The sequence below is a fragment of the Epinephelus lanceolatus genome, chromosome 21, assembly GCF_041903045.1.
Source record: "Epinephelus lanceolatus isolate andai-2023 chromosome 21, ASM4190304v1, whole genome shotgun sequence".
Classification (NCBI taxonomy): domain Eukaryota; kingdom Metazoa; phylum Chordata; class Actinopteri; order Perciformes; family Serranidae; genus Epinephelus; species Epinephelus lanceolatus.
The window spans coordinates 23,667,747-23,693,369 of NC_135754.1; the positions used below are offsets into that span (position 1 = coordinate 23,667,747).

The 25,623-nt window shown below is 40.4% G+C and overlaps 1 protein-coding gene across 1 annotated transcript in view; it reads left to right on the forward strand.

The window, feature by feature from the left end:
- The first annotated feature begins 1,838 nt into the window (after positions 1 to 1,838).
- LOC117247190 (vinculin) overlaps positions 1,839 to 25,623 on the forward strand; it is a 33,463-nt gene continuing 9,678 nt past the window's right edge. The window contains exons 1-6 of the mRNA XM_033611524.2: positions 1,839 to 2,205; positions 16,510 to 16,580; positions 19,566 to 19,716; positions 21,787 to 21,895; positions 22,995 to 23,117; positions 23,238 to 23,398. Coding sequence (XP_033467415.1) covers positions 2,038 to 2,205; positions 16,510 to 16,580; positions 19,566 to 19,716; positions 21,787 to 21,895; positions 22,995 to 23,117; positions 23,238 to 23,398 — 783 coding nt within the window. The 5' untranslated portion in view covers positions 1,839 to 2,037. The remainder of the gene's footprint in view (positions 2,206 to 16,509; positions 16,581 to 19,565; positions 19,717 to 21,786; positions 21,896 to 22,994; positions 23,118 to 23,237; positions 23,399 to 25,623) is intronic.

Below are 25,623 nucleotides of genomic sequence, written 5' to 3' on the forward strand. Positions count from 1 at the left end.
CCAGGGTTATAGCAATTTGTGCCCTCTGTGAATCTGTCCTAATTTGCCCCTTTAGCCTTGGTTAATTCAGGGAAATGAAATGAATGACTGGGCCTTTTAAAAAGTTCTTCTTCATGTATTATAATGATGTGTTGCTTTGAGTGTTATTTGTGTTCCCATTTCACTGACTGCATTTACTTCTTTCAACCAGAGGATGGCGTACACTGCTCACTCTTGCAGAGATTTACAGAGAAAGAAAGAAAGCAGAAGGACACGCACAACTGAGGAACTTCACATTAAAAACTTAGTGAATCCTGTCAACAGATTGTCATATTCATTAACAGTTAAACGTAGTTTGGTTGTGATGTGTTTCATAAAGCATCCAAGAGACAAGAATGTTTATTTCAGTATGTTTTGTACACAACAAATTCAAGATTTATGGTGCTGAGTTCACACACTGTTTGCACTGCTATTTCAGGACATAACCCACCTCTACACAGCAGCAGGAACTTGTGTTATTGGCACTATGGTAGGAGAAGGTGTAGACCACCCATCTTGAGCAGCCTTGCTCACATTCCAGCATGGACACACGGGACGGCCTTTGCAATAACTGGAGAGCTGAGGAAGCAACAGGCCATCTTTGATGTCTATATTCAGGATGGCCTCTGCTTGATAGTGCAATTATCTGACTTTTGGGAGATGTAGAGTGAGATTTATGTGGTGCTAGTTTCTGTTGATTCTTTTTTTTCATTAAGGTGTATGTAAGGTGGATATAAAACTGTATGTTGAAGTGAGAAATTGCATTTTGTACCCTAGTTTTGCCTTAAAAAATAGCATAAACACACACATAAAACAGCTGTGGTGGAGATAACTCATCGCCAAACAAGTCAAGTCAAGATAATGTAGAAACCCTGATCTCTTCAGTGTGATTATGTCTCGCTGACGTTTGCTACAATAACCCCTTATATAAAAGGAAAGCATATCAGACCCTTGTATGTTTACACAAGGGTTCAAACAGACTAACTTCCTTGATTCTTTCATTTTGGACTCTTCCTTTTTAGGAAATGGGCCGCTGCCTTACAGTCCCTCTTGGGATTCTGTGGGAATTCCTTAGCTGGTTTTGCTTGGCGGATGATTTTCAATCCTCAAGATATTGTTATTTCAAAGTGTGAGGTTGGGGCGGAAAAGGAATTGAAACAATGCATTGTGATGCCTTGGGCAATTTTTGACAAAGCTCTGTCCCGAGTTTGTAAACCATTGTGTGGGGTTGATGTTATCTATAATAAGTGACGCAGGAATTCAGGCTCTTAGTTTGCAGCATTGCAATTAGCACTTTGGGCATCCATATTGCTGTGTTGTCTCACTGATGCTTCATTTTGTGTGATCCCATTGAATCCTTATTACAACACATGATCACATGGATTGTAACAGATTATTCCGTGATGATTAGATCATGAAAAAGCCTTAAAAGTATATTTTATTACCCTCTTTTATGGATATATGTGGAGAATTGAGTTTGAAGTTTATTGAGAATATCCTGTTCTGTTTATTGTCTGTGAGGTCTTTTCTGCTCTGTAGGTGCCAAAAGCAGAGCTCGTCTGAGTAGTTAATTTACAGCGGCTGGAATCTACTCCTCACAAACACTGGACACATATTTCCCTTTTTAGGGCATGAGAATCTATTACGTAATTTAGGGAGCACCTCGGATCTCTAGCAAACTCGCCTGTGTGGAAGCGGGAGGTGCTGACGCAGAGCGGCACCGCTTTCCACCAATCAGAAGCCAGAAGCGTTGCCTTCTCGCTCGCTGATTGGCTTAGAGAGTGGGAGACGTTGGTTGACGTTAAGGTTGCTCGCGCTCACTCTCTGGCTGGGACTTTTTCACGTTGATGGTTTCACGGGAGTAGTTGTAGTCTTCGTACCGGAGAGTGAAACTGTCCTGGAAAAGAAAAGCTAGCGGGACTGTTGTAGACTTTTGTAGTGGGAGTTTGGGAGAAAACTGCCTCAGGTGGTTGGATATTTACTTATTTTTCTCTTGGATAGTGATATAAAGTTGTCACCATGCCGGTTTTTCACACGAAGACGATAGAAAGTATCCTGGAGCCGGTGGCTCAGCAGATATCCCATCTGGTCATAATGCACGAAGAAGGTGAAGTTGACGGGAAAGCTATTCCAGATCTGACGGCGCCGGTTGCTGCCGTGCAGGCGGCTGTTAGCAACCTTGTCCGGGTGAGTAACTTTCTCCCAGTATCTGATAAAGTCTGCCCAAACTCGGCGGGTGTTGTAGGCTACCTGTCGCTCTTTGTCCCACAACGTCCGCTCTCAAATTAATCTAACGTTAAAACACAGCACTCACCGGTGTGTAGCTAGCTCTGTTTTGTGTGTGTAATATCAAAGATGATATATACGTGCTATTAAAGTTTTCTGAAGTTGTCTGACTCGGGGCAAAGGGCAGTGACGCCCTTTTCCCCTTGAAAATATGCCCTGCCTCTTTTGTAGCCTACTGCCATATCCTGACGTAGGCACTGCTGCAAGTATGTGAGCCAGGTGGGGCAGCAGGCTACAGGAATTCCTGTTTCATTCAGTTTAGTTGGAGGAACTGCTGCACGGCTTGTCATTGAATGTGGCTGTCAAAAGGGAATATGAATGAACTACAACCACAGATTGTTTGATTCCAGGAAACCTCAGCTCTCTAAACACAGAGTAGATGGGACAGGTCGTTGCAATGCATATCATTTGCAATCAGATCAGTATAGACCAGTGGTTCCCAATCTTTTTCCTAAAGGTACCCATTTTCTACTATTAAGCAAACTGACAACACCTTACCAAGTGACATATTTTATGGATATTTCACATTATAGTCAATGCCTAACAGTCACAGCACAGAACAACTTATTAACTGCACAATAAACTCAAATAGTGAATGAAAATTTTGCAATGAGCAATTTAGGTCAATCTTGAGCAGATTTCCTGTGCATTTTATTATATTGCATTAGAGATGAGTTTTCCTGCTATTTTTCAGGAATATTCTATACGATTCTGTATTTTTTTACACCTTAAATAACAATGTAAACATAGAGTTTTCTTCACAGACACGAATAAAATGCTGAGATGTAGGCCTACTGTATATTTTTAAAAAACGTTTTCTTACACCCCTTGAAATCAAGAAACCCCCCGTGAAGCTTTGGTGACCCACGTTAGGGTTTGGGACCCCTCAGGTTAGGAACCAGTGATATAGACTACACTGCTGCATGGGAGAGTTAGAGAGGTGATTAATAGTAGATGCAAGTTATAAATATGTCAGCTGTAAATGCTCTGCTAATGTGATGGAATAGAGCTAGATAGCATTATCAGATCTTCACCAATGCTGTGCACAGATGTGTCAAAATTGTTAATGTGCAAGTGTATCCGGTGTAACGCTGCATTCTGCAAGCCATTAGATATTGTGACCTGATAATGTATCTCAGCTATATTTCTTCCCCGAATATGTTTTTTTCTTTCGTCACATCAGAGGTACGACCAAGTCATTGTTTTACAAGTCATAAGTCTAAAGTCTTTGCACTCAAGTCCCAAGTCAAGACAGGCAAATCCTGAGTCAAGTTCCAAGTCAACATTGACAAGTCCCAAGACAATTCCTAAGTCCTAACCTTTGAGTTTTAAATCCTAAACTAAAGTCCTAATGCTCTTGTCACGAAACGCAATGCCATTTTAACGACAGAATAATAATATATAAATTTAAAAAAATCATGAAGGCTTTTTAAAATTTACATTTATTTGTTAAAACAAGTTTGTAAATAGCATTTAGCACTGTTAACCAGTAGCATGACATGATGAATTTTGTGTGCTTCTGTCCTGTCTTTTTGTATTTAACTCATCTCATACTAAAAAAAAATTTCTTTAACTTTATCCTCCCAAATTGCCTTGGTGGAAAATATCAAACATTTTCAAGTCAAGAGGCTGAAGTCCAAGTGAAGTCATGACTCATTCCATGTCAAGTCCATGTCAAGTTGCACGCCTTTATTGATTTTATCAAGTGGGGCCTAAAGTCGTCAAATTTGTGACTAGAGGTCAAGTCATGGGACCAGAGTTCACACCTCTGAGTCACATACTGTATTTTGACAGCTGTCAAAATGTGAACCCCATGATATTTAGATGAGTTGCACATTTTAATAGCTGTCATAGCAAGAATTTGTGGTGAGTTTGAATACTGTAGGTCTTACATGTAAAGCTAGCAATCCTCACCTGTCACCTTTGTTTCTGATTCACTAGCATCAGAGAAGCTGATTGGTCAGATTCTGAATAAATGCAAAATATGCATCAAAATACATATATGACCCAGAAATTGTTGACATGTTTTTGAGAGAACCTGGTAACTAACAAAGAAGCAAATCAAACTAAAAATATGCCCCCCCGCCCCCGCCCCGGGTGATATCATAGCTGTAATTTTGACTCACTCTTGAAACACTATGGCAAGTGCTCATACATCATCATATCTATTTGGTGCCCATGATGCTTTTCTATCCACACAGAGCAATTAAAATGCCTTTGGAGCTATTAGTTATGTGTTTCCAGACTGTATTTCAAAAACATTGCATTATGTACAACCCCTTGACCAGATGCAGCTGTGGTTTCAAGTATATTTAGAGTTCCAGAACGACCTGACCACAGTAGTGTTCCTCAAAGCCACATTGTAGCTATCACAGCAACAAGTAAGGAACTGACAATGTTGTTTCCTCAATTTTTTGCCTGAAACACAAAGCAATTCATGGAAAGTTTTTATCACGAAGGAAACAAAGAGATGTGAGGGGCCGTCAGATACTGTGGCTCGTAAAGAAAGGAAGGGACAGAGGCTAAACTAAGGCAGGCTTGGTTCCTGTGTGTTGTTCTCTGTCAGCCTCGCAGATGTTGGGCGATAAATTTGGACAATTGCTCTGGCGTCTCTTGTCAGCAAAAGAATTCTCCATTTAGAAGGACTGACTACCATTAACCCACAGTTTATTTACTAGGTTTATGGTCCACAACCATAACTCTAATTGGCTTCATTCTATACCTTTGTTATCACTCAATGCTCACTCTCAAACTAACTCTGTGTCCCATTTTATGCATTGTTACTATGTAAACACCAGTGAGACTTCTTTCCTCTGAGGGGCATTAGAGAGAGGTGTTTAGCTGGTGTGTTGTGTTTATGTTTGACATCATACGTTGACAGAAGGCCTTCTCTGCCAACTCATACTGCAGTTATACCTTGGATAACAGTTCATAAATACTGTCACAAACAGTTTTGACTCCACGTAGTAAACTTTTACTTGAACTAATGGTAGTAATTCTTAACCCAATTATATTTATAGTTTGTAATCAGATGTAACTACTAATAGTGAAGAGAGATCTGCATGTAAACTTTGACTGGGTCGTTAAAGGATCATCAAAGATGAATGCACAACTCTGTCCTTAGATTGGTGTGTGATGTTTAGGAAAATTAGACACACCACTTCTTTTTTTAGATGCATACTGCAACTGCATGCAAGTTAAGTTAAAGTGTGCACAGTTACACATATATACGGGAACATCAAAACATTGCCGTAGTGTTTAAAGTTCCACTAATATACATTTTTAACATTAGCAGTGAGTTGAAAGGTATTGGTTGCAATGAAGAACTCGTAAACAACAGCCAAGTCTGCTGCTCTATGGATGTTTTTAGCTTATTTTAGCTAATTTGGAGGTGTGTACACCAACCTGTTTTTCAGCATCAGCTCTGATACTTAATGTACCTGCTATCTGCTCAATGCCATTTGGACATGCATACAGCGCATTTAGAATATGCATCTCAACTTTACCGCAGTTTGCTTCACACAGCGTCCTGCTCGTTTACAATCAGCTCTGTGTGTTGTCATGAACGTGATGTACACAAACCAACTAGACAGCAGTTTGCATGGCCGGCGCATACAGTAGATGCATGCCCAAAAGTTTTTGGATATTCTCAGATACTTCAACGCCAAGCTTCTGAAAAGGTGGTTTAAGGAATGAAAGAGGGAGGCTGTGTTTGCATGGACGAACAAGTCCTGTGTGAGGCAAAGAAGCAAAATGGCACAAGCAGTTCCAGCCGTGCTACGTCTCCACATTTTTAGGCTAAAAACCACGTTAAGGCACATTAATCGGAATATGCACAGCTGCATGCAAATAGGAATAATAGTGGTATATTCATTTTCATTAGCCATGTAAACACGTTAGTAGGAATGTTGCCTTCTTAGGAATAAGAGCAAAAAATAGAACATTTTGTACATTTTAACTCAGTCACTGTTTCTAAAATGAATGCAGTACGTGCGAGCATTTCCTGACACATGAAAATGTCCTGTACAACCTCAGCTTGCTTGGGGTGAAACGATCCCGGCTCTGTGGACATTCTGAATTGTGATCAGATGTTTCCAACAGTGGCATGAATGAATGGATAGGCCTGTAATTATTTCCAGTTGCTGTAGCAACACTACAACATGGACAGTGTTATGATATCGTTGAAGTTAAGGATCAGATGTAATTTCTTCTGGTCTAAGTCCCACCAGTCCCGTGAGTCATACATTGCAAAGCTCAAAAATAAACGCACTGTGTGGCCCATATCTTTGACTTCTCTGTAACAGATGACTCTTGAAGATTCTCAGGAAACAGAAAGTTTTTTTTTTTTTAACTTGTTTACAGTCTAGGTCTCATGTTGCCCATGGAAGTTGTTATCATAACCTCAGATTTGAAGCATTTTCAGTTTTTGCCCCGTCACTTACTTTCAGTGATTGTCTAACTAGAGAGCAAATGTCCGCAGAGGAAAGGATCATCCTTGGAAGGGAAATGGACGAGGCTGTCTAATTGCATTTCTTCAGAGATTCTCAGGGCGGGGCTGTGCCAGAGAAAAGCTATTTACCTCACTGTCTGTGTTGCCCAGAAAACCACATGTTGCACAGACTTCAAAATCTCTTGGGCCAGAAGCTAAACCCCGGTTAGTCAAGGTGGATTTTGGATGACCTGAAAATATGAGTGAAACTGGGTTACAAATGACTCTACCTTTCAAAATACATATTCCGATGGTTGCGTCAGGCTACTTTCCATTGCCAGAGAGAGATGGAAGATGAGCTTTTAGGATGCTTGATGGCGCTTACAGGGAAAGTAACCCCAAAAATAAAAAATACATATTTTTCCTCTTGCGTGTAGACTGTTTTTGTGTGAGCTGTAGAAATGTCTGCCTTCTGTCCAATGTAATGGAACTAAATGGCTCTCAAAGTGCCAAAAAATAAATTTGAAGACTCAACAGCAATGTCTCTTTCCAGATTTCAGGACCCAGTTACTCAAGATAATCCAATGATCTTGTTGTGAGCAGTTTCGTGAAGGAACTATTTTCTTTCTAGTGAACTACACCTGCCAACAGTATCAGCATGCAGAAGAAGACGTGGCTCTACTGCTGGCTCACTTAGCACCGCTGAGCAAGCTAACTTTACAGCACAGCTAAGGAGGACGCCATCAATGTGTAAATCTTGCACTGTCATGAGCATGATCCTCTTGTCCATGAGTAGATGCATGTTTCCTTCTGCGTGATGATATAGTCAGCGCGTGTAGTTCGGTACAAAGAAAATAGTTCCTACATGAAACTGCTAACAACAAGGTCTGTGGATTATCTTGAGTAACCAGGTCATGGTTTCTGGAAAGAGACATTGCTGTTGAGTTTTTGGCGCTTTAAGCACCACAAGTTGAGTGCCATGCAGTTCCATCCAGACATCTTTAGGGTCCATATCTCCAACACTTGGCACCTTACGGCAAAATAACCTAGATTAATAAATGGCACCACAGGTAAAAGGATAAATATGTGTTTTTTATTTGGGGTAAACTGTTCCTTTAAGCCTATCTGAGGAGATCTGGTGCACTCACTGTGATAAATGTGTAGACCTTTAAATTATTAATTAGAAGGGGCCTAATCTCGTTATTCCAGATGCATGGAGATAAAAGTTGAGCCCTCGTAAACTGACCCAGTATTTAAAGTGTAGCATGTGTTTTTGGTCGAACTGAGACCCTTCACTAGTGCTCAGCATCCATTGAGACAATGAGCCAGACCTCAATTAAAGATGAATGTGAGGAATGTGAAGAATTCCCAGCAGGCAGGAATGCATCCCTGCTCAGAGGGGGGTTGAGCTGATGGTTTGAATGAACAATTTTGGGGAAATGTTGAATAAGATGATCAATTAACATGCCCCCCATTGAAGGAAAGCTGTGTTCACACGCTGGGTCTTTCCAGCTTCATCTTTATCTACGATATCTGTGTTTGACCCATGATGCAATTTGATGGTTGGTAAATGGTTTTAGTAGCAGGATATGACCAACTATATTACCAACTTTGAAGTATTGTGAGAGACGATGTGTTCATCACTTGTGCAATAAGCAAGCCTTGTGGTTATTGCAAAAAATGACTTGTGCAACAATAACATAACATAAGAGAAATAACTAACTTGGTCGCCTGGCTCAACCTGCTGAGCTGTACAGTGTATAAACTCTGATGTTTGCAACTCTGGTGTTTTATCATTCTAGTTTTGTCTCCTATCTGTCAGGTTTACATTTCAAGTTGAAGACGTGGTGCTAAAAAGTGTCATAGTGAAACCATTACATCTAAAAGATTCTGAGTAACATTATATTTGTTGTGCAAATCACAGCTAAATAGACATATAAATGTTTATATTGTATACTAAGTAATTCTTGGAGTTCTGTTTTCCTACAGGGGTTAATAGAAGAACAACATGCTTCTCTGTGTCAGCAGTCATTCTTTTGAGTTGACTATACAGGCCCTTTTTTATTTCAGACTCGGTGTGCTTCATTATTTTTATAGCTCCTTTTTATAGGCGTAGGATAATAAAAAGAATGCCAGTGATGTAAGGTCCTGGAGCGGATGAAGTCTTAAGAGTTAGTCTTCCTGTTTGCACTGATAATGAGGCTCATGTGACTTGTAGAGATGCTCCTGTGCAGATCGCTCAGAGGCTGTACAGTTGATCTTGGGGTGGGAAAAAAAGCTGCCTTCTTCTGCAATGTTGCTGAGGTTACAAAATACCATTGTGATTTATGCAACGATACCAAAGAAATCCAAATACCGGAAGTTGGGCTCAACTGTAATATTTCATTCTGCAGAAAACGTCAGTGGAAGTGCTGCTAGTCTCCAACTTCTTTAAGAGAATTAAAGCGGACACAAACTGAGGAAGCTTTTCAGTACTTACAGTTAGATCAGTACTTGATGAGATCTTGAACAATAATTTCAGTCACCCACTTCTTTAATCCTTTATGGCTGGGAAACAAATGTGTTCATTAACTAAAGTGCTTAAGGCATACAAAAGAAAACGTTTCCTATTACCTGGTACTCCAGCTTCCTGCAGTTTCTCAAGGGAAATCATTTCATGTTGCTCACTATTTGATTCTGTCATCGTGGCAACTATACAAGGCGAACTGAGTCTGAAATGTTTGTCTCTAGTGAGAAGAGATACTCAAGTCTTTACAGAAATGTGCAGTTGTGTTATGGATTCATACCACGTCTATAGTCTGTTTCTTTCATCAAATTCTTCAGGATAGGAGGACATGGAGAAGTGATGAATTGATGAGGAAATGCAAGAAGCCAAGTCAGGAAGACCCGGCAGCTGTCGGCCCCACTCAGGAACAGGAGCGTGAGCCGGCAAAGGGAAACCCCCTCTCTCTTGGCAATGAACGTGTTTATAACTGCTGACCATTACAAAGGATACAATGCAGTGGGGGTTTAACTTTGTTGTACTTTATAAACTCCAAAGTAGGAGCTTCTACACCATGCTCCTGTAGTATTTGAGGGCAGAGATAATGTGCATTAAGTATTGATGTGTGGTGACTATGAACTTTTCTTTTAGATCAAACTATTAAGTTATGTCCCACTAGAAGATTCAGATCTATTTGAATGCAACAAATAGGTTCACGGTGCATTGATTGTCCCGATTTGATCTCTGGTTGTGATGTTGCCCCTTCCCCCCCAACCTCCAGTAGATGCAATAAAAGTAATCTCCTGTTATCTCTGTTCCTCTGGCAATACTTGCTCCGGTGGAAAATGGCAGCTCATCTATGACAAGCCTTGCATTGACTCACTCTTCTTTTTAAGAGGAGGATTCACACAGATGAGCGCCACTCCCCAGCAACACTGTGCGAGCTGCTAAGCTCCTGTAACATGAGATAGATAGTTGTGATATATTCTCTCTGGCTACAGGGCCATGGCCGAGCAGGCCGTTTGATTTGTGACTTTCATCACCTTGGACACCCCCTGCGCAGCTACTTCCTCAACTCAAATTAATAAACTGTGTGAGACACCTCTTGACAGATGCATGATAAAGGTGTTGACCTTCAGTATGACCTCTCTGCTGCCCCTCTGAGTCATTATTAGTCAGAAGTCATTTGATATCTCAGAACGCACTTGCTAGTTCTGAGACTATTGATTAGGAGAAGCTAATGGAGTGCTACGCCATCAGTTTGCGTGAGCGTGTCTCATCAGATTGCAGTACAAAGTCATTTCAGTATCAGAGTCTGAGTTGCACTTCTAAACGTCTGTGCAGTATGGAGTACAGTTTAATTGCAGGACATTGCTAAGGGCAGCAGTGACAGCACTCGCCAGAATTTTGCCATCATAGATCTTTGTGGTCACCATGACTAACACAGCATTGTGCTAAAACTACCCAACATGTGAAAGGCGGGCTCTGTCTTGGCAGCCTTGAGGCTTTCAGAGTAGCCTTTCTTCTCCCAGCAGAGCGATGGGCTGCTGTCAACAAAGGGGAGTCTGTTCTAAAGGAGCAGCCACTTTATCAAGCTACTTCACAACACACAGGGTTTCCACACAGCTCTCTTGGATGGCAAAAGGAGTGTCAGTGTTTCCACTCCAGACACAAAATGGTAAATGAGACTGTCAGCCAGTAGTGCGGTGTGTGACAGCCTGAAAGAAGATGACACTGAATCGGTGAAAGGTTTTAAAAAGAAGGTGGAAGTGAACATCTACCCTTCCTTAAAGTGGTCTGGTCCAGTCTATTCAAGGAACAGGATATTTGTGTTGTGGTTTGGCCTGTGAGTCTGGGCTCTGATTAAGAATGAGTTCAAACTGGACGTCATTGTTTCCTCTCTCCCCCACGTTTCCTGTCTTCATTATCAATTATCAAACAAAGTGCCAATAAATAAATGTTTTATATCATGACTGATTAGTTGATTGACAGAGAAGACATTGTCAATAATACTGATGAGTAATAAACGTCTTTCAGGCTGTGGGTCCGACAACACATGCAATTTGAAGTTGTCATCCTGGGATTTGGGAACTAGAGACCTTTTAAAAAGTACAGACTAAAGCAGCCCTAATGTCAAACGTGGTCAGTGTTGGTGCCATGAGAATGTGGTTCAAAACTTGGACAGAGGCTCAGAATAGCAAAACGGGCCAGGCATCATGGACTGCTTGACAACAACGGGTATAAGCCAGGTCACAGATCTATTTTTGCAGCAAATTGTTTGGATCGCTGTTTGGCTGCAGACTGTTTTTGAACTTCAGACAGCAAGAAGAGGCTCCACAGGGAGGAGGGAAAGGAAGACAGCGATGACCTGTTGAATACAGTATCAAGAGCCTCAACTCGCATTATGCTTTGGGGAGAACATGACTCAGCAGTCGTTAAATGCAGCGTGCGTTTAGCTATTGGCTGCTGCATTGTTGGCCTATGGTGTCGTCTGTCTTCTTTCCTTTGTTTGCCTTAGGTCATGTCTAAACTTGACTTGATCTCATATAAATCTTAGTGTTGTTTTAACAATTCTGTTGTGGGATTACTCAAGCACGTTTCAGCCAAAGCTACAATTCAGTGTGTAATAAAGCATATAACTAGTTATGCGGGCTTCTCTATGGCGTGCACATGCAAGCATCTGACAGGAGCGAGTGCTCATTATTCTCAGTGCCTTAGAGAAAGTACACCATTATTTTATGACCACAAGTAGATATTTTCATCATCAATAAATCTTAACCAGGATAAAAGAAATTCTTTTTTTAATCTAGTCATTTTTTCTGTAAAATTAAAAAAAATGTGACAATGTCACAAGCTACTGGAGTCCCAAAAGGTGCTTATTTTGTAGGGCTGTACCTGACTCAGAATTGTTAGTTGAATCAAATTTGGCTACTCAACACAAATATTTGTTTGTTTCTTCCTTTTTCCCCATATAGAGTTTAAACGGGGTTCAGCAGGACGTTCAGGGACAGTGACATTTACAAACAAGCTTATTGAGCTTACGGCAAAATGTGCAATATACACTAGGTATCAAACAAAAACTAGAGACTACACTAAAGAACAGTGTGACAGTGAGAAGTGCTCACTCTGCAGCAAAATATGGGGACCAAAGTGCCCCCAGAAGTACACTGCACAGTGACTGGCAAAACAAAAAATAAGTGTTCGACTTCAATCTCAGTTGATTGAGGGGTCTCCAACTGATGATTGGAATCTTTGACTTTCAGCCCTATTATTTTGTCCGACAGTCAAAAAACAAAGTTAACAAATAAAGGTATTCCAAATAAAAGTGTAGTTCATGAAGAGTATATGAACGTCGGAATCCACTTCTATGTCTGGAACCTGACCGGACTACAACAGGCTTGAAACGCACCTGTGTTGAGAACCTGGCCCAGACTCCGGCGGTACCGTCTTATCCTGAACCCTATTTAGGGCACCTGAACTCGGTTGATTTGCTGATGTCGACTCCAGCAGGATTTGAACTTTGGACCTTTGGCATGGAAGACAAGTACTCTAACCACTACACTAGGGAGGCAATATATATATATATATCTTACAAGCTATAACCAGTGAACGTTTACGCTGTTGATCAACAAATCAATATTTCCGTAGCCATAGATTTGATTGATGTTACCATCAGTTTGCTAGGGCTGGGTATCATTAAAAATTACAATACTGGTGCCAAGACCAGTCCCCTTAAAGTGATACCAATACCAATATAATGCTTCATTTGATGGCTGTTTTTCCTACTTCATTTGATACCCATCATGTGAATGGAATCATTGATTTGTGTACAATGCCCCCAGACGCCACAGGTTTGTTGTACAGCCATGTGGCGAACTCTTGTGGTGATTAGCTGTGAGTAAAACCATACAAACAGTAATTGTTTCCTAGGATCGAATGCAGTTATCATTTGACAGGAGAAGTTTTAATATTACTTGATGCTGGGTTATTTAGGTCGATACCTTATTGGCATTGAGTACCAATATCCAGCCCTCCAGTTCACTGTATGTTTTTGCTGGTGTGTAAATTAGTTTTTCATCATATAGAAATATGATGTAGCTTTACATGGGATGAGATTGATGCACTTACTTGTCCTGCCGGTGCTTTGCAACTCAAAACTAAAGAAAAATAAAAGTTGGTTAGAAGTACTGGCAACACCCTGGGCTTGTATATATGAGATCAACACCCTGGGCTTGTATATGAGAACTCACAAGGCAGGAGAGAGGTGTTACTTTCATAAAGGAGGTTACTGTTCTCTGTAATATTGGCAAGGCTGGAAGGTCTTTGTGTTACTTCCTCCCCCCTCTCTTATGTTTACTACCCTGTCAGTGCCCTATATGCCTGCTCTGTAGCTGGCTGCCCTTTAGTTGAACGGGACAGAACAGCTTTAGTTGTTGTGGTTTGCTTTTGTTCAGGGCGACTCATTGGTGGAATGTCAGGGCGGCATATGCACGCTGTCACTTTGCTCCGAGATGGACAGCCTCTGCTAAGCTCCAGTTTTAGTCTGGCACAACCTTTGGCCCTAATTTATAACCCCTTAGTTACTCAGAGTCCCTCTGGTCTGGTGAAAAGAGAGGAGATGTATGTCTGCTCTGCTCCATTACAGCCTCCACGTCAACCATCTGGAATGGTTCTGCTACTGCGTGTAGTCGGACACGTTGACAAGCTCTCTGGGAATGCTCACGAGCATCAAGACAGCATCCCAAATCACTTTTTTTTTTAGAAGTTTTTCTTTTTTTTAGATAATCAATTTATTATTTAGTCTATAAAATATGTATATGAGAGTCATGAATTGTGTCAAAACAGTGTCATTAATAAGTCCCTGAGCGCAGGGTGACATATTTAAATAGTTTGTATTGTCAGTGAAGTTCAGCACAGTGAAATATGTTGGAAACATTATATATTGCTAAATTATGTGTGACAGTGAGGTACTCACTCATGTAGTTTATATTTGTTATAATAACCTGGACCCGGATAAGCGGAGGAGGAGGACGACGACGACAACGACGATAATAATAATGTAAAAGAAAAGGTTTAACGTGTCCCTGTTGGGCAGGGACACAGCTCATTTAACCCAGTCAGTGTGATCCGTGTCCCGGTATGAACGCGTGTGATCTCTCACCCATGGCAGCTAGACGTGGGAGAGTTGTGTCTCTCTCCAGAGCTGAGGTCATGATGGGGGAGGTGAGTCATTTTGGCATTTGAGGGAGAGGCAACATTCAGCTGCTTTACGCATTATAACTGTGCTGAGGCCTGGCATGCCCCCAGCAGCTGCTTTGTTGAAATAATGCTTCGCTGGACAAGCAACAGGACATCGTTGTGGAAAACTGCATGATTAAAGACAAAACTCCCTGAGGGGGAAAGTTGTGGTAACAGAGTTTTTACTCACGCATATGACATGCTATTGATGTATAAAATGCGCGCTCAAGTTGCATAAAAGCTCGGGAGTAGATGTGAGATTTGAATATTACTGAGCCAGCACAACTGTGCAAACTCTTCTGAAACTCAGTGCCAGAGCTCTGAGTGTTGACTGATACAAAATCCTCATGACTGATGGGTTAGTCATCAGGGCTGAGGCTGGTGTGGGGGTGTTTTCCTGTCTCCACTGGAGAATGTTTGACCACCCTTGGTGCTACCTGTACTAGTTTCTACAGAGGAATATGTAGAATCTACCAATAAAAGCATTACCTCTTATATAGTAGCATCTATAAAACATATTTTGGGTTTTGTAGTTTGCAGTGTTCTCATCAAAATTGTAATATTAGCCCAGATATGAAAACATAATGGATGAGATGAGGGCAAAGAACTCAACTTACACCATGTGTTTCTATATTGCTATAGCACAGAGTGCATTATCACGCTTATACCAAGTGCATGTGCTTTAAATACTTGTTTGTTTTGTCAAATCAGTCCCTGATTGAAAGAGCAGGTGTCAAGCATTACTCTAGTCACTGCAGGTTTACCCTGTACACTGATTTAGAGTTGTGGTAAGGCTTACATATCTGAACTATATTTACTTTGTGACTGACACTGCCCAACCAACCAGAAACAAGGATTTCCTGTAGCGATATTGTCAAGTACCAACTGCAGGGGCTGAAAGATGAAGGCAAAGGGGAACTGCTAAAAACTGCAGTTTATGTAATGGCCACATGCATCTCAGATTAGACCTCTATGTTAACATGCCCAACCGTACATCAGAAAAAAACACATTTACAGCCTGGTACAAAAACAGTTTTGGTCTCTATCGCCAATTTCCACATATATGACAACTGTACGAGGGGTGAATAGTTATGACTCACCTGTTTACATTTTTATTAAGGCTTAAAGTTACGGATAATGAAGTGCGTGGTCGCTTTGAGTGACAGGGTGTCTGGGAGGTGTCACCTTGGTCTATGAGGGAGAATCACTGCTCGCTTCTCCAAGGCTCCACTCTCTGGTCCAAATATGGCTACTTTTGGCTCCAAAAAAATCAAGATGGTGACAGCCAAAATGCTGAACTCAAGGATTTGAAATGGTAGTCCACAAACAAGAAATGTCTTTAAGTGAGATATTATTAAGCCCGATTCCACTAAATTAGTTGTTAGTCACTAGTCAAATAAACAATTTGTAATGCTAGTGAACTGAATGATGCACTTAATCACAAAGTCCTGCAATGAAATCAAGTACAATGGTGGTTTAGGTTTAAGCATTGTTGCTACACAACCACGAGTTTGATGTCCCCAACACTTTCTATCCACAATGTTAAAATGTGAGTGTATAGCATCTGTGTAGACACTGTAATGGACCAATGACCTGCACAGGGTGTCTTTGACCTTTACCCACTGCATGCTGGGACAGGCTCCGGACTCCTGTGACCCTGAAAGAGATGAAAAGAAAAGCATGTGCTAAGTGGGTGAAGTCAGTTTGAAAGTTATTGTCATAAAGTCATATTGAGCACCTGCTTTAGAAAATAGAAAACAGGTTGTAGACATGAATTCATGACACTACATGAGCAAAATAATAAATATTAGGTTCTGAATCAAGAATTAATAAAAGATAATTTCTTATAGGTTTTCAAATTAAGTTAAATCGGCAGATTAGTCAATGATTAAAGTTGCCGTATGGTATATACAAAATGGCATCTCATGTCTTTGCTTTGAAATGTCTGTTCTCTGTGTCTCATGGATTGGACATTAACTCGTAATGTCCTTGCAGTGTATTCTGCCTAAAATCATAGATGATTAATTTTTACTCACGAAAAATCTGTGTTTCTCAGGTGGGGAAGGAGACTGTACAAACCACAGAGGACCAGATCATGAAAAGGGACATGCCACCAGCTTTCATCAAGTAAGCACAGACGGATCTCTCTGCATACCTCAATTTCATACAGTGACAAATCTCTCAAATGAAATAGCTCTCTCTCTCTGCAGTATGTGGAACCCACGAGCCTCTCTCTGGCTCTTCTTTCTCTCTTTATCTGTTGCAGTAATGGCTGGTTGTGCCCAAGCAAAGGTCAGACATGGCATGTTAAGTGCCTCTGAATCTTGCCCTGGTGTAACAGAAATACTATTTTTGCCTAGGGAGGAGTTCCTTTACCCTAAAGAAGAAGGGCCACAAACTCATACATACTCTCATACATAAGAGCCACTGGCTGCTGCTGCTGCTGCTGCTGCTTTTGGTTTATGTTTAAACATGAAACACGCACAGAAATGTTGACATGTTGAGCTAGGAAAAGAGATTTACATGTTTCATTCATGTATTTGTTGTATTTGTAATTTATTTGTCGCTAAATCATAAACTTGCGCTCAGCTACTGTCTCTCCGCATGAGAGTCTTCCACCGATCCTTATTACATGAGACACTACAGTCGAGGGAGGGAGTGGCAGGACCTGGGAGCCCCCCAAGGTCAGGGATGAAATGCATTGGCAGGCGCAGGTCGTCAGGCTCAACACATTTGGCGCCTCGAAGTCACATCGTCACCCGGTCGTCATCCATCAGCACATGTGCTGGAATGCGTCTCCTCCACTAAATATAGTGTCTGTCGGGGTCCGGTTAATGCATGGCTGTTTCTTGCTAGTGCACGCTGAAGGACACTGCTGGCTGGCTGGCTCTGCAAAGACAAACACACACACACACACACACACACACACACACACACACTCACGTCAGCCTGGATGTCATGCACATACGTTAGCCTTTATCCTGCAGGAGACTTGCTGCTTTAGAAGAATGGAAACTGAGCACCTCTTGTTTGGCCCCTTTTCACTGCTTTATAATGTGGAAAATAGTTATCATGATCTTTTATTACCACGGCAACATTTGGCCTAAAGGCAACAGAAGGAAATCAGTAAACTGTGGGAACTAGAACATGTGTCGGTCCTTGGCTTGTTGCCTGTTTCTATGTGCAATATGGCTGTTATGACACAATGCAGGTGGCATGTATGACGCTGAATCAAAGGGCTGAGCCTGCAGTGTTTTCTGCTCTGGAGTTCACCGGGTACATCGCACCTAGGAAGCAACAATCAATCATTCACATTTCTGTGGAACAGGGGTTAAATTGGGCCAGAGCCAACTGGAGCTCTGCCTCCTGAGGTCCAAATCACATCCTGTGAGAACAAGCTGACTTTTCTGTCACAAGACACTCATGCTGAAGAAGTCAACGTCAGTTTTATTTATATATCCCAACATCACAAAATTGCCTCATAGGATTTCACAGTCTGTACAACACAAATGCACTCTATCTTTTAACCATAAAAACCGTTAAAAGCATGCTTCATTTTTAACCAGCCCCCAACTTGCTTCCCTATATCCCACTCACTCAAGAGTTCACTTTAAAATGAAGTGTCCTGTCCATTCACTTATTCATTAGGCTTTCTTACAAAAAACCCCACATTAGCTTAGGTTTGTTTTAGTAGATTTCTTCTGGAGCTCACAAAATGTGACTGAAAACTATTTTCAAGGTCAAGAGTAAACCTTCAAGCTCAATTCATTAGACTGTTTCTTACAGTCTCTCTTCAGGGCAGTAGCAATATAACAACACACAATTCTACTCTGTGAAAACATGATTTTTATGTTTTTAATAATTCAGAACAGAATACTTCAACAGCTATTTCATGAGACAGGTGTATAGGAGAGGGTTGAGTAGATCAAAAGTTGCAAACAAACACACTGTCTAAATGGCAAAAATACATTAAATTGCAATGTCTAGGTGATAGACCTTCATTAGGCAAAACAAGTCCCAAAACAAATCCCTTAAAAGTATCAAAAAAATACTATAAATACCAGTCTGATTCTGTGAAAGCATGACCGCATAATTTTCTTACTAGAGAACAAAGTTTGGTTCAAATATCTAATTATAATGTCTCCGAACATGCTGTGCTGCATCTTGTGGTGAACTGTACTGGTTTGCAATCAAACAGAGCTTGTAGTACAGGAAGTAAACTAACTGTAGTATTGCAATGAGTAAGATCAGATTCAGCTGTTCATATGATGTGTGAACTCCTTAAATCTCAAAATAATTAATAGATATTTTAAAAAATAATTTACTAAATGCCTCTTGCATTACCGTCATGCAGACCAGAGTAGTGAAACCAGCAACACTCAACAACATTTGTTTTGGCCACTATGCTCCGAGCAGAAGATCCAGTGTCTGCTGGCTAGCTGTCTCTGAACCCTGGATGACACGGGGAAGTGCAAATTCAACAGAAACTGGCTGTTTTAACCAATATTTTGTGGTACGGCTAAAACCAGTACAAGGCAATGCCCACAAGATTCTATGTATTTTAGGAAAACAAGTTTTTCAGACTCAGCACAGTGGGAATCGATGGAGTGGAATCCCACGTTTTATGTTACAGTAAACATTTGGGTAAAACTATCTCTAACTCAAAGTAATTTATGCCTCCATGTTTTTTTTTATTTTTGGTTCTTGTAAAATTGGTCCTAAATTTCTCTCATTGTCTTAAATCTAACTTGTCTTAAGGTGAAGGAACCCTGAGAGAGGACTACCCTGTTTCTAATTCCCAATTTAACCCCTGTATGGAAGTATTTAGTCGGGGATGTAGACTCTGGTTCTCACATTAATATTTATTGAAAACGTGATGAAAAGCATATAAGAAGAGGAAAGGAAACTACGACCTGCTTAGACAGCAGTTACTGTATGTTATGGCTAGCTGTATCCCCAAGCTTCCATCTGTTTTTGCTGTAGGCAGTGTGCTGTTTCCATGCGTCAAGTCCATCTGGCTTCTGTAGGGCTTTGTACCATCAGCATGACTCGTTTTGAGGATTTTTGTTTTTTAACTGGTCTTATAATCGATTGTCTTTCTGCTGTCCACAGAGTGGAGAATGCGTGCACTAAGCTGGTGCAGGCAGCCTCCATGCTGAAAGCTGATCCGTACTCTGTTCCTGCTCGGGATTACCTCATCGATGGCTCCCGGGGCATCCTCTCCGGGACCTCTGACCTGCTCCTGACATTTGATGAGGCTGAGGTACTTTTCATTCATTCATTCATTCATTCATTCATTCTTTATGTTATTTAACAAATCTGTTAACCAGCAGAAGTCTGTTTGCTGAACAAGGAGGTCAGAATGCAGATTCTGAACCTGTTAACACTTTGTATTAACATACGTCTTGGACGATCCGATCACAGGTGGACAGCTCTAATTCTGTCTGTTCACACTTGGCATTAAGTGGTCTCGATTGACCACTTGATCGGATCTCACTTTCCCGCTCTGTATGCAAATAAACACATATCTAATTTTCATGCCAGGAGTACTACTACTGCTACAGGAGTGTGAACTCCGCAACAGGGGCATATGACAAGAGTCCACTCTCACACACACAGTGACAGGACTAACTGTTAGCACCCCACGGCTAACATAACCTAACAGATATTAACTGGTTTGACGATACAGTCGAGCTGTTTTGGTATCGGTGTGAGTTTGATGTGACCATCAAACAGCAGCTGCTGCTCCCGCTGCTGTTTTAGCTCACATTGAACTCACCATTTACCTAGAGAAGAGCTACTCCAGAGACAATCACTCAGCGCTACGTTGGCAGCCACAGAAAGTAGGTAGTTGGACAAGCAAGGACGTCAGTGTGGCCCACTACACTACACATCAGAGTACACACGGCTAAGGATGCATGTTCATATCAGGTGTAAACAGGGCCTTTGCTACAAGAAAGAAATAGCAGTCAGACTACACAGCTAGCTAGATGTCATCTGTTTTAGCAGTTAAATGTATTCTACTATACTTTATTCATGCATGATGTGGTCATGCCCCCAACTTAAGTAACTTATGTGAATATAATTACGGTATATTGAGCCATCTGACGGTGAAGGAACTGATTTCTTTGCCTCTCTGTGCTCTTAAGTTCTCCCACTGCATTAGTAAAGCATTAGAGCAAAATGGCGTGCGCTTACATGTTCTTTGATTTGCCTGACCTTTCACATGACTGAAAATACTTCAAAAAGACATAACTGCGTAACTGCTTGGCTGGTTCTAAACAGGAACCGAGAAGCAGAATGTGTGATAAGCTGATAACAACATTGCAACCAGAAACAAAAAATGCCAAGCCACAAATTCATGTACACCAACACAGCCAAATATGTATGAAAAAAGGCTGTGAGAGTAAAATATAGAGCCCGGCCATGTAAAATATCCTGCCCCAGACATATTGATATTCTTAAGACCCAAATTTGTATGCTGCTATGCTTATTTGTTTGTTAAAAAGTAAATATAACTAATATATTGTAATCACATTTTTATCATCCTCAGATATAAATGATATTAGCCTTCCAAATCCAGTATTGGCCATGCTGTAAAAGATACTGTATCTGGCAGCAGAGGTTGAGAAATGGACAGAACATAGCTAATATAGCTTGTAACTGTGGTAAAGGTTGTACCATTGATTTTCATTGAGCAGCAGCTGAGCTGAAAGGGCTTTAGTGTCTTTTTAATGGACACTTGAGCATGGCAGAGGCCTGCTGTTTCTCGCTCCTCTGCTATAAGGACAGTATCCATTCCTGCATTCCCCTCGGGTACCATAATGCTTATAAAGAAGACAGAGAGGTAGATAAATATGCCGCACATGTCTGAGGAACTCTCCATATTTCTTACACAAACAGTTTCTAAATCTTGAGCCAGGCAGGAGTATCATCTATCAGGGCCATCCGTCTTTTCCTCTCAGGGATGGAGAGTAAAATATAAAGAAAAGTTGCATATCAGCTCTCTGGGAGCAGACATCAGGCATCCCAGCGCTGTCTGCAGCAGTCAGCAGGACTCAGCAGGAGTCATCAGTCAGCAGTGGCATCATGTTTTCCAGTGCAGCTCAGGGACAGCTCTGTATAGTGGAGTGGTGACTCCAGCAGTCCACATAAAGCCAGAGTGAAGTGGGACAAAGAGGCTGGAATGTCAGTAGGCAGCATTATCACGGTGTAATTAGAGAGGATGTGAATGGGGGGGGGGGGGCTGGTTTTGCATAATCACTCTACTCTGGGAATTCAACTTTGTTTTTGAATTAGCTTTTGTTGTTGTCTCATCCTGTCATGATCATAGGTCCGCAAAATAATCCGTGTGTGCAAAGGCATCCTGGAGTACCTGGCAGTGGCAGAGGTGGTGGAGTCTATGGAGGACTTGATCACATACACAAAGAACCTGGGACCAGGTCAGTCCTCTGATACAGTGGTGACAAGATTACACTGCTGATGTCTTCCCTTGACAGTATCTCAGATGTTTTGCTGTCTTAGTTGACAGATTCAGGGCGTGAATGTGCTGGAGTTAACATTTAGTTTTTGCTTTGTTAGCATCAAGTGTTTATTTATTTATTCTTACTTAGAAATGTAAATAAATAAAGATAGAATTGAAATAAAATAGAGAGATGGTAATCATATTTATATTTAAATTTGTTGTATTATAAATGTAATTATTATTATTAATAGTAGTAGTATTAGTAGTAGTAGTAGTATTGTTATTTTTGTGTTAGTGTTATTGTGGTAATTATTGTGATTATTACTGTTATTATTATTATTAGTAGTAGTAGTATGATTCTTTTTTAAAGTTATTTATTTTTCATTTATTTTTTTACCATTACTTCCCACTATTTTATTTAATTTTTATCTTTATTTATTAATTCATATTAATATCTTTATTCGTGAAGTTTTATCATTATTGTTATTATTATTGTTTTTTGAATAAATCCTTTAAACTAATTTTTATTTTTACTATTAACATCATTATTATTTTGTTTTGTTTAATTTATTCCTATATTAATTTATGTTTTTATTTTTAGTTTTTAGTTTACTATTTTCCTACGTTTTTTTTTTTTTTTTTAAGTTAATTTTTATTCTCTACTGCTATCTCTCCACGTATACAGGTATATAGGAAATTGAAATGGGCATTGAAACTTAGACACTGAACTACAGATTCATGTTTGCCCTGAAAATTTCAGTGAATAAAACTGAAATAAAAGTAGAACTCAGATCATAAACTTAAGCAACAGGAGAAATACAAAAATACTCAGTTACAAGTTAAAGCCCTGTATTCAAAGTTTGTAAGATTTGGGAAGTTTTTCTATTTTGGAGTCTTCTTATTTCATGATCCTCTCTCATGCTCTGTTTATAATCGTAATCTTTAAAATAAATAACCTCTGGCATGTCTTAAATGGAAATATTTGTGTGCCACTACCTTAAAATTACACTTTAAATATATTACTCAAGTAAATGTACTTAGTTCCTTTCCACCTCTGCTTTGCTGCCTGTGCCCAGGGATGACGAAGATGGCAAAAATGATAGATGAGCGACAGCAGGAGCTGACACACCAGGAGCACCGTGTGATGCTGGTCAACTCCATGAACACAGTCAAAGAGCTGCTGCCCATCCTCATCTCAGGTAATCACACGGGGAATTTTTATCTGATTCGTTTTTTTATAACTAGCTGGCTCGATGTATTTTAGGTCAGTGTTGTGGGGTTGAAATATTGTTTAATGTGAGTTCTGTTTTATATTTCAGGTATCAAAATCTTTGTGACGACCAAGACGTCTGGCAGCCAGGGTGTGGAGGAAGCCTTGAAGAACCGCAACTTCACTTTTGAGAAGATGAGCGCCGAGATAAACGAGATCATTAGAGTGCTGCAGCTGACGTCCTGGGACGAGGATGCCTGGGCCAACAAGGTACGTGCCATGAATTACATGCTTTTTGGCCATCAAAGTCACATGCGCAGTTATTATAAATACACACGAGGAACAAGAGACTGCTTTGCTCCTTGAGCTGTTCGGTGTTTAAGCTTTGTTTTTGTGCAGTCTTCATGGATCACAGCTGGAAGCAGTGTTTGTATGAGCGAATTTTATCTGCAACCCGCTGTGCTCTCACACACTCCCAGAATGCCGTTGGCAGAAGGCTGCAGACTGGAGAGAATATGAAGTGATGTTATTCTCATTTCTTTTTTAACAAGGCATGCACTTTGTTTCATCAGGATGATCTTATTTCAAGGGTGACAGGTGTGAAAAATGCTTTTGCTTTATTTCAAGCTTACATACAGTTAGTGATGAACGTAGGAATGCTTTATCTTTCTGTGTCTCTGTGTAGCTGGTTAATCTTTTGGGCTCTTCATGTTTTCCTGCTCTGCACGTTCTGCTCCTGTCCTGTCCGACACTCTCCAAACGGCTCCTTAATGTGCCACTTTTCTGTTTGTTGACACTTTTTTTGTTGCTCTCAGTTGGTATGTCCAGTTCAACATTTGTATTTATGTCGTTCTTCCTTTCTTTTGTACCGTTTCTTTCTCCCTTCACCCCCTGTAGAAGGTAAGCCTTACCTCTCTCGCCCCTTGGTTGTGAAGCGGCATGTCTGACAGATGTGTGTGCTGTCTTGTGCTTTGTGGTGCCATTGTGTGCTCATCAGTAGCGAGGCAGCCGTGAGGTTAAACTGTTGACTATGTATCGATAGAGTAAATTAGCAGTTTGAATTTATCGGACTGCTAATGGAATGGTGTTTATTGAAGAAATCCTAAGCAGGTTGAATAGCTGAAATGTTGATTGATTTTTTTTACCCCTCTTTTTTGATTTGTTTTGCTTCATAACATCAACATGTATCAACATCTGTGTGTCCTCCTCCTGTGTCATTTTAAACCTCACCATGTGCATGTCCTCAACCTGTCTGATTATTGATTGACCCAACTCATGCTGTATCGATTTGGGTGTCATTAATGAGAAGTCTCTCAGCATTTTCCTGATCCCTACTTGCATTTAACATCCTTGGGAGGAGAGCACATAGAAAAACTGATATGGATTTTGTTGTATGAAATGCTAATTTTTAGGGATGCACCTTTTTGTTGGTTGATATTCACCTTGTTGGCCACCAGCAATTAAGATTGACCGATGTGTTTTTTGTTGTGTCACACCAGTTTTAAACAGGCTTATAAGTAGGGTTTGAGACCAGTGTCTTTGTGGGGACAGTAAAAAAACGTGTTTGGAACGAACAGAGATCTTAAAGGAAGACGTAAACTCACTATCGTCCAGTCAGAGGATGCATCCGATTGTTTCCCTGATAATCTTACATGGTGAACAACGAATCTGTGGTAAAATGGGCAGGAGGAGAGCAAGTTAAAGTTAGCTGTTAGCAGCCAGTGGCTGCAAGTAACAGCTAACAGAGGTTGCACTTAGTTACATTATGATACCTTCAAGCTCTATTCAGAAAAATTTGTGTTTTGCAAAGGTTTGATGTATTCAGATTTAATCTCGTAAACAACTGCTTTTGGAGTTAACTTAAATAAATACATTTTTTGAAGGGAAAATGTAAAATAGATTATAGAGATGGAATTAGGAAATGTTATAGGCTTTTGAAGCAGTTATTAAAAACATTTTCATGTGGAAAAAACGCTATATTAAAGGTTGTTTCATGCATTCTATGGTTAAATCTGTGCTCATTTAAAGACTGCTAAGCTGTTCAATTATTTTGTTATAATGAAAATCTAATTTTTCTTAGTATGAAAGGAAACGAAACAACAAAAAAACATCGGTATCACCTGTCATCCAAATTGTTATTTTAAAACATCAGTATCGATATCGGCCCAGAATTTCAAAATCAGTGCATCCCTACTAATTCTCAGGTTTAATCCAAGACATTTGGCCTTGTTTGCTCACAAATCTTATTTCCATGAACACTGAATGTGCCCTCTCACTCTACATAATCCCTATTACTAATGCGATGAACCACACCTTGTCTAATTTTTGAGTAATTCCATTCTGTGTTTGGATATAGGCTGTAATGAATGTGTGTTTTTGCATTTGAGATCCTTTATCGATTCATCTTTACTTCACTGGCTGGCTTTGTCACCCACACACACAGGTAGTTACAGACAGAACAGCTGCTGCACAAGTTTGAACAGTCAACTAATACA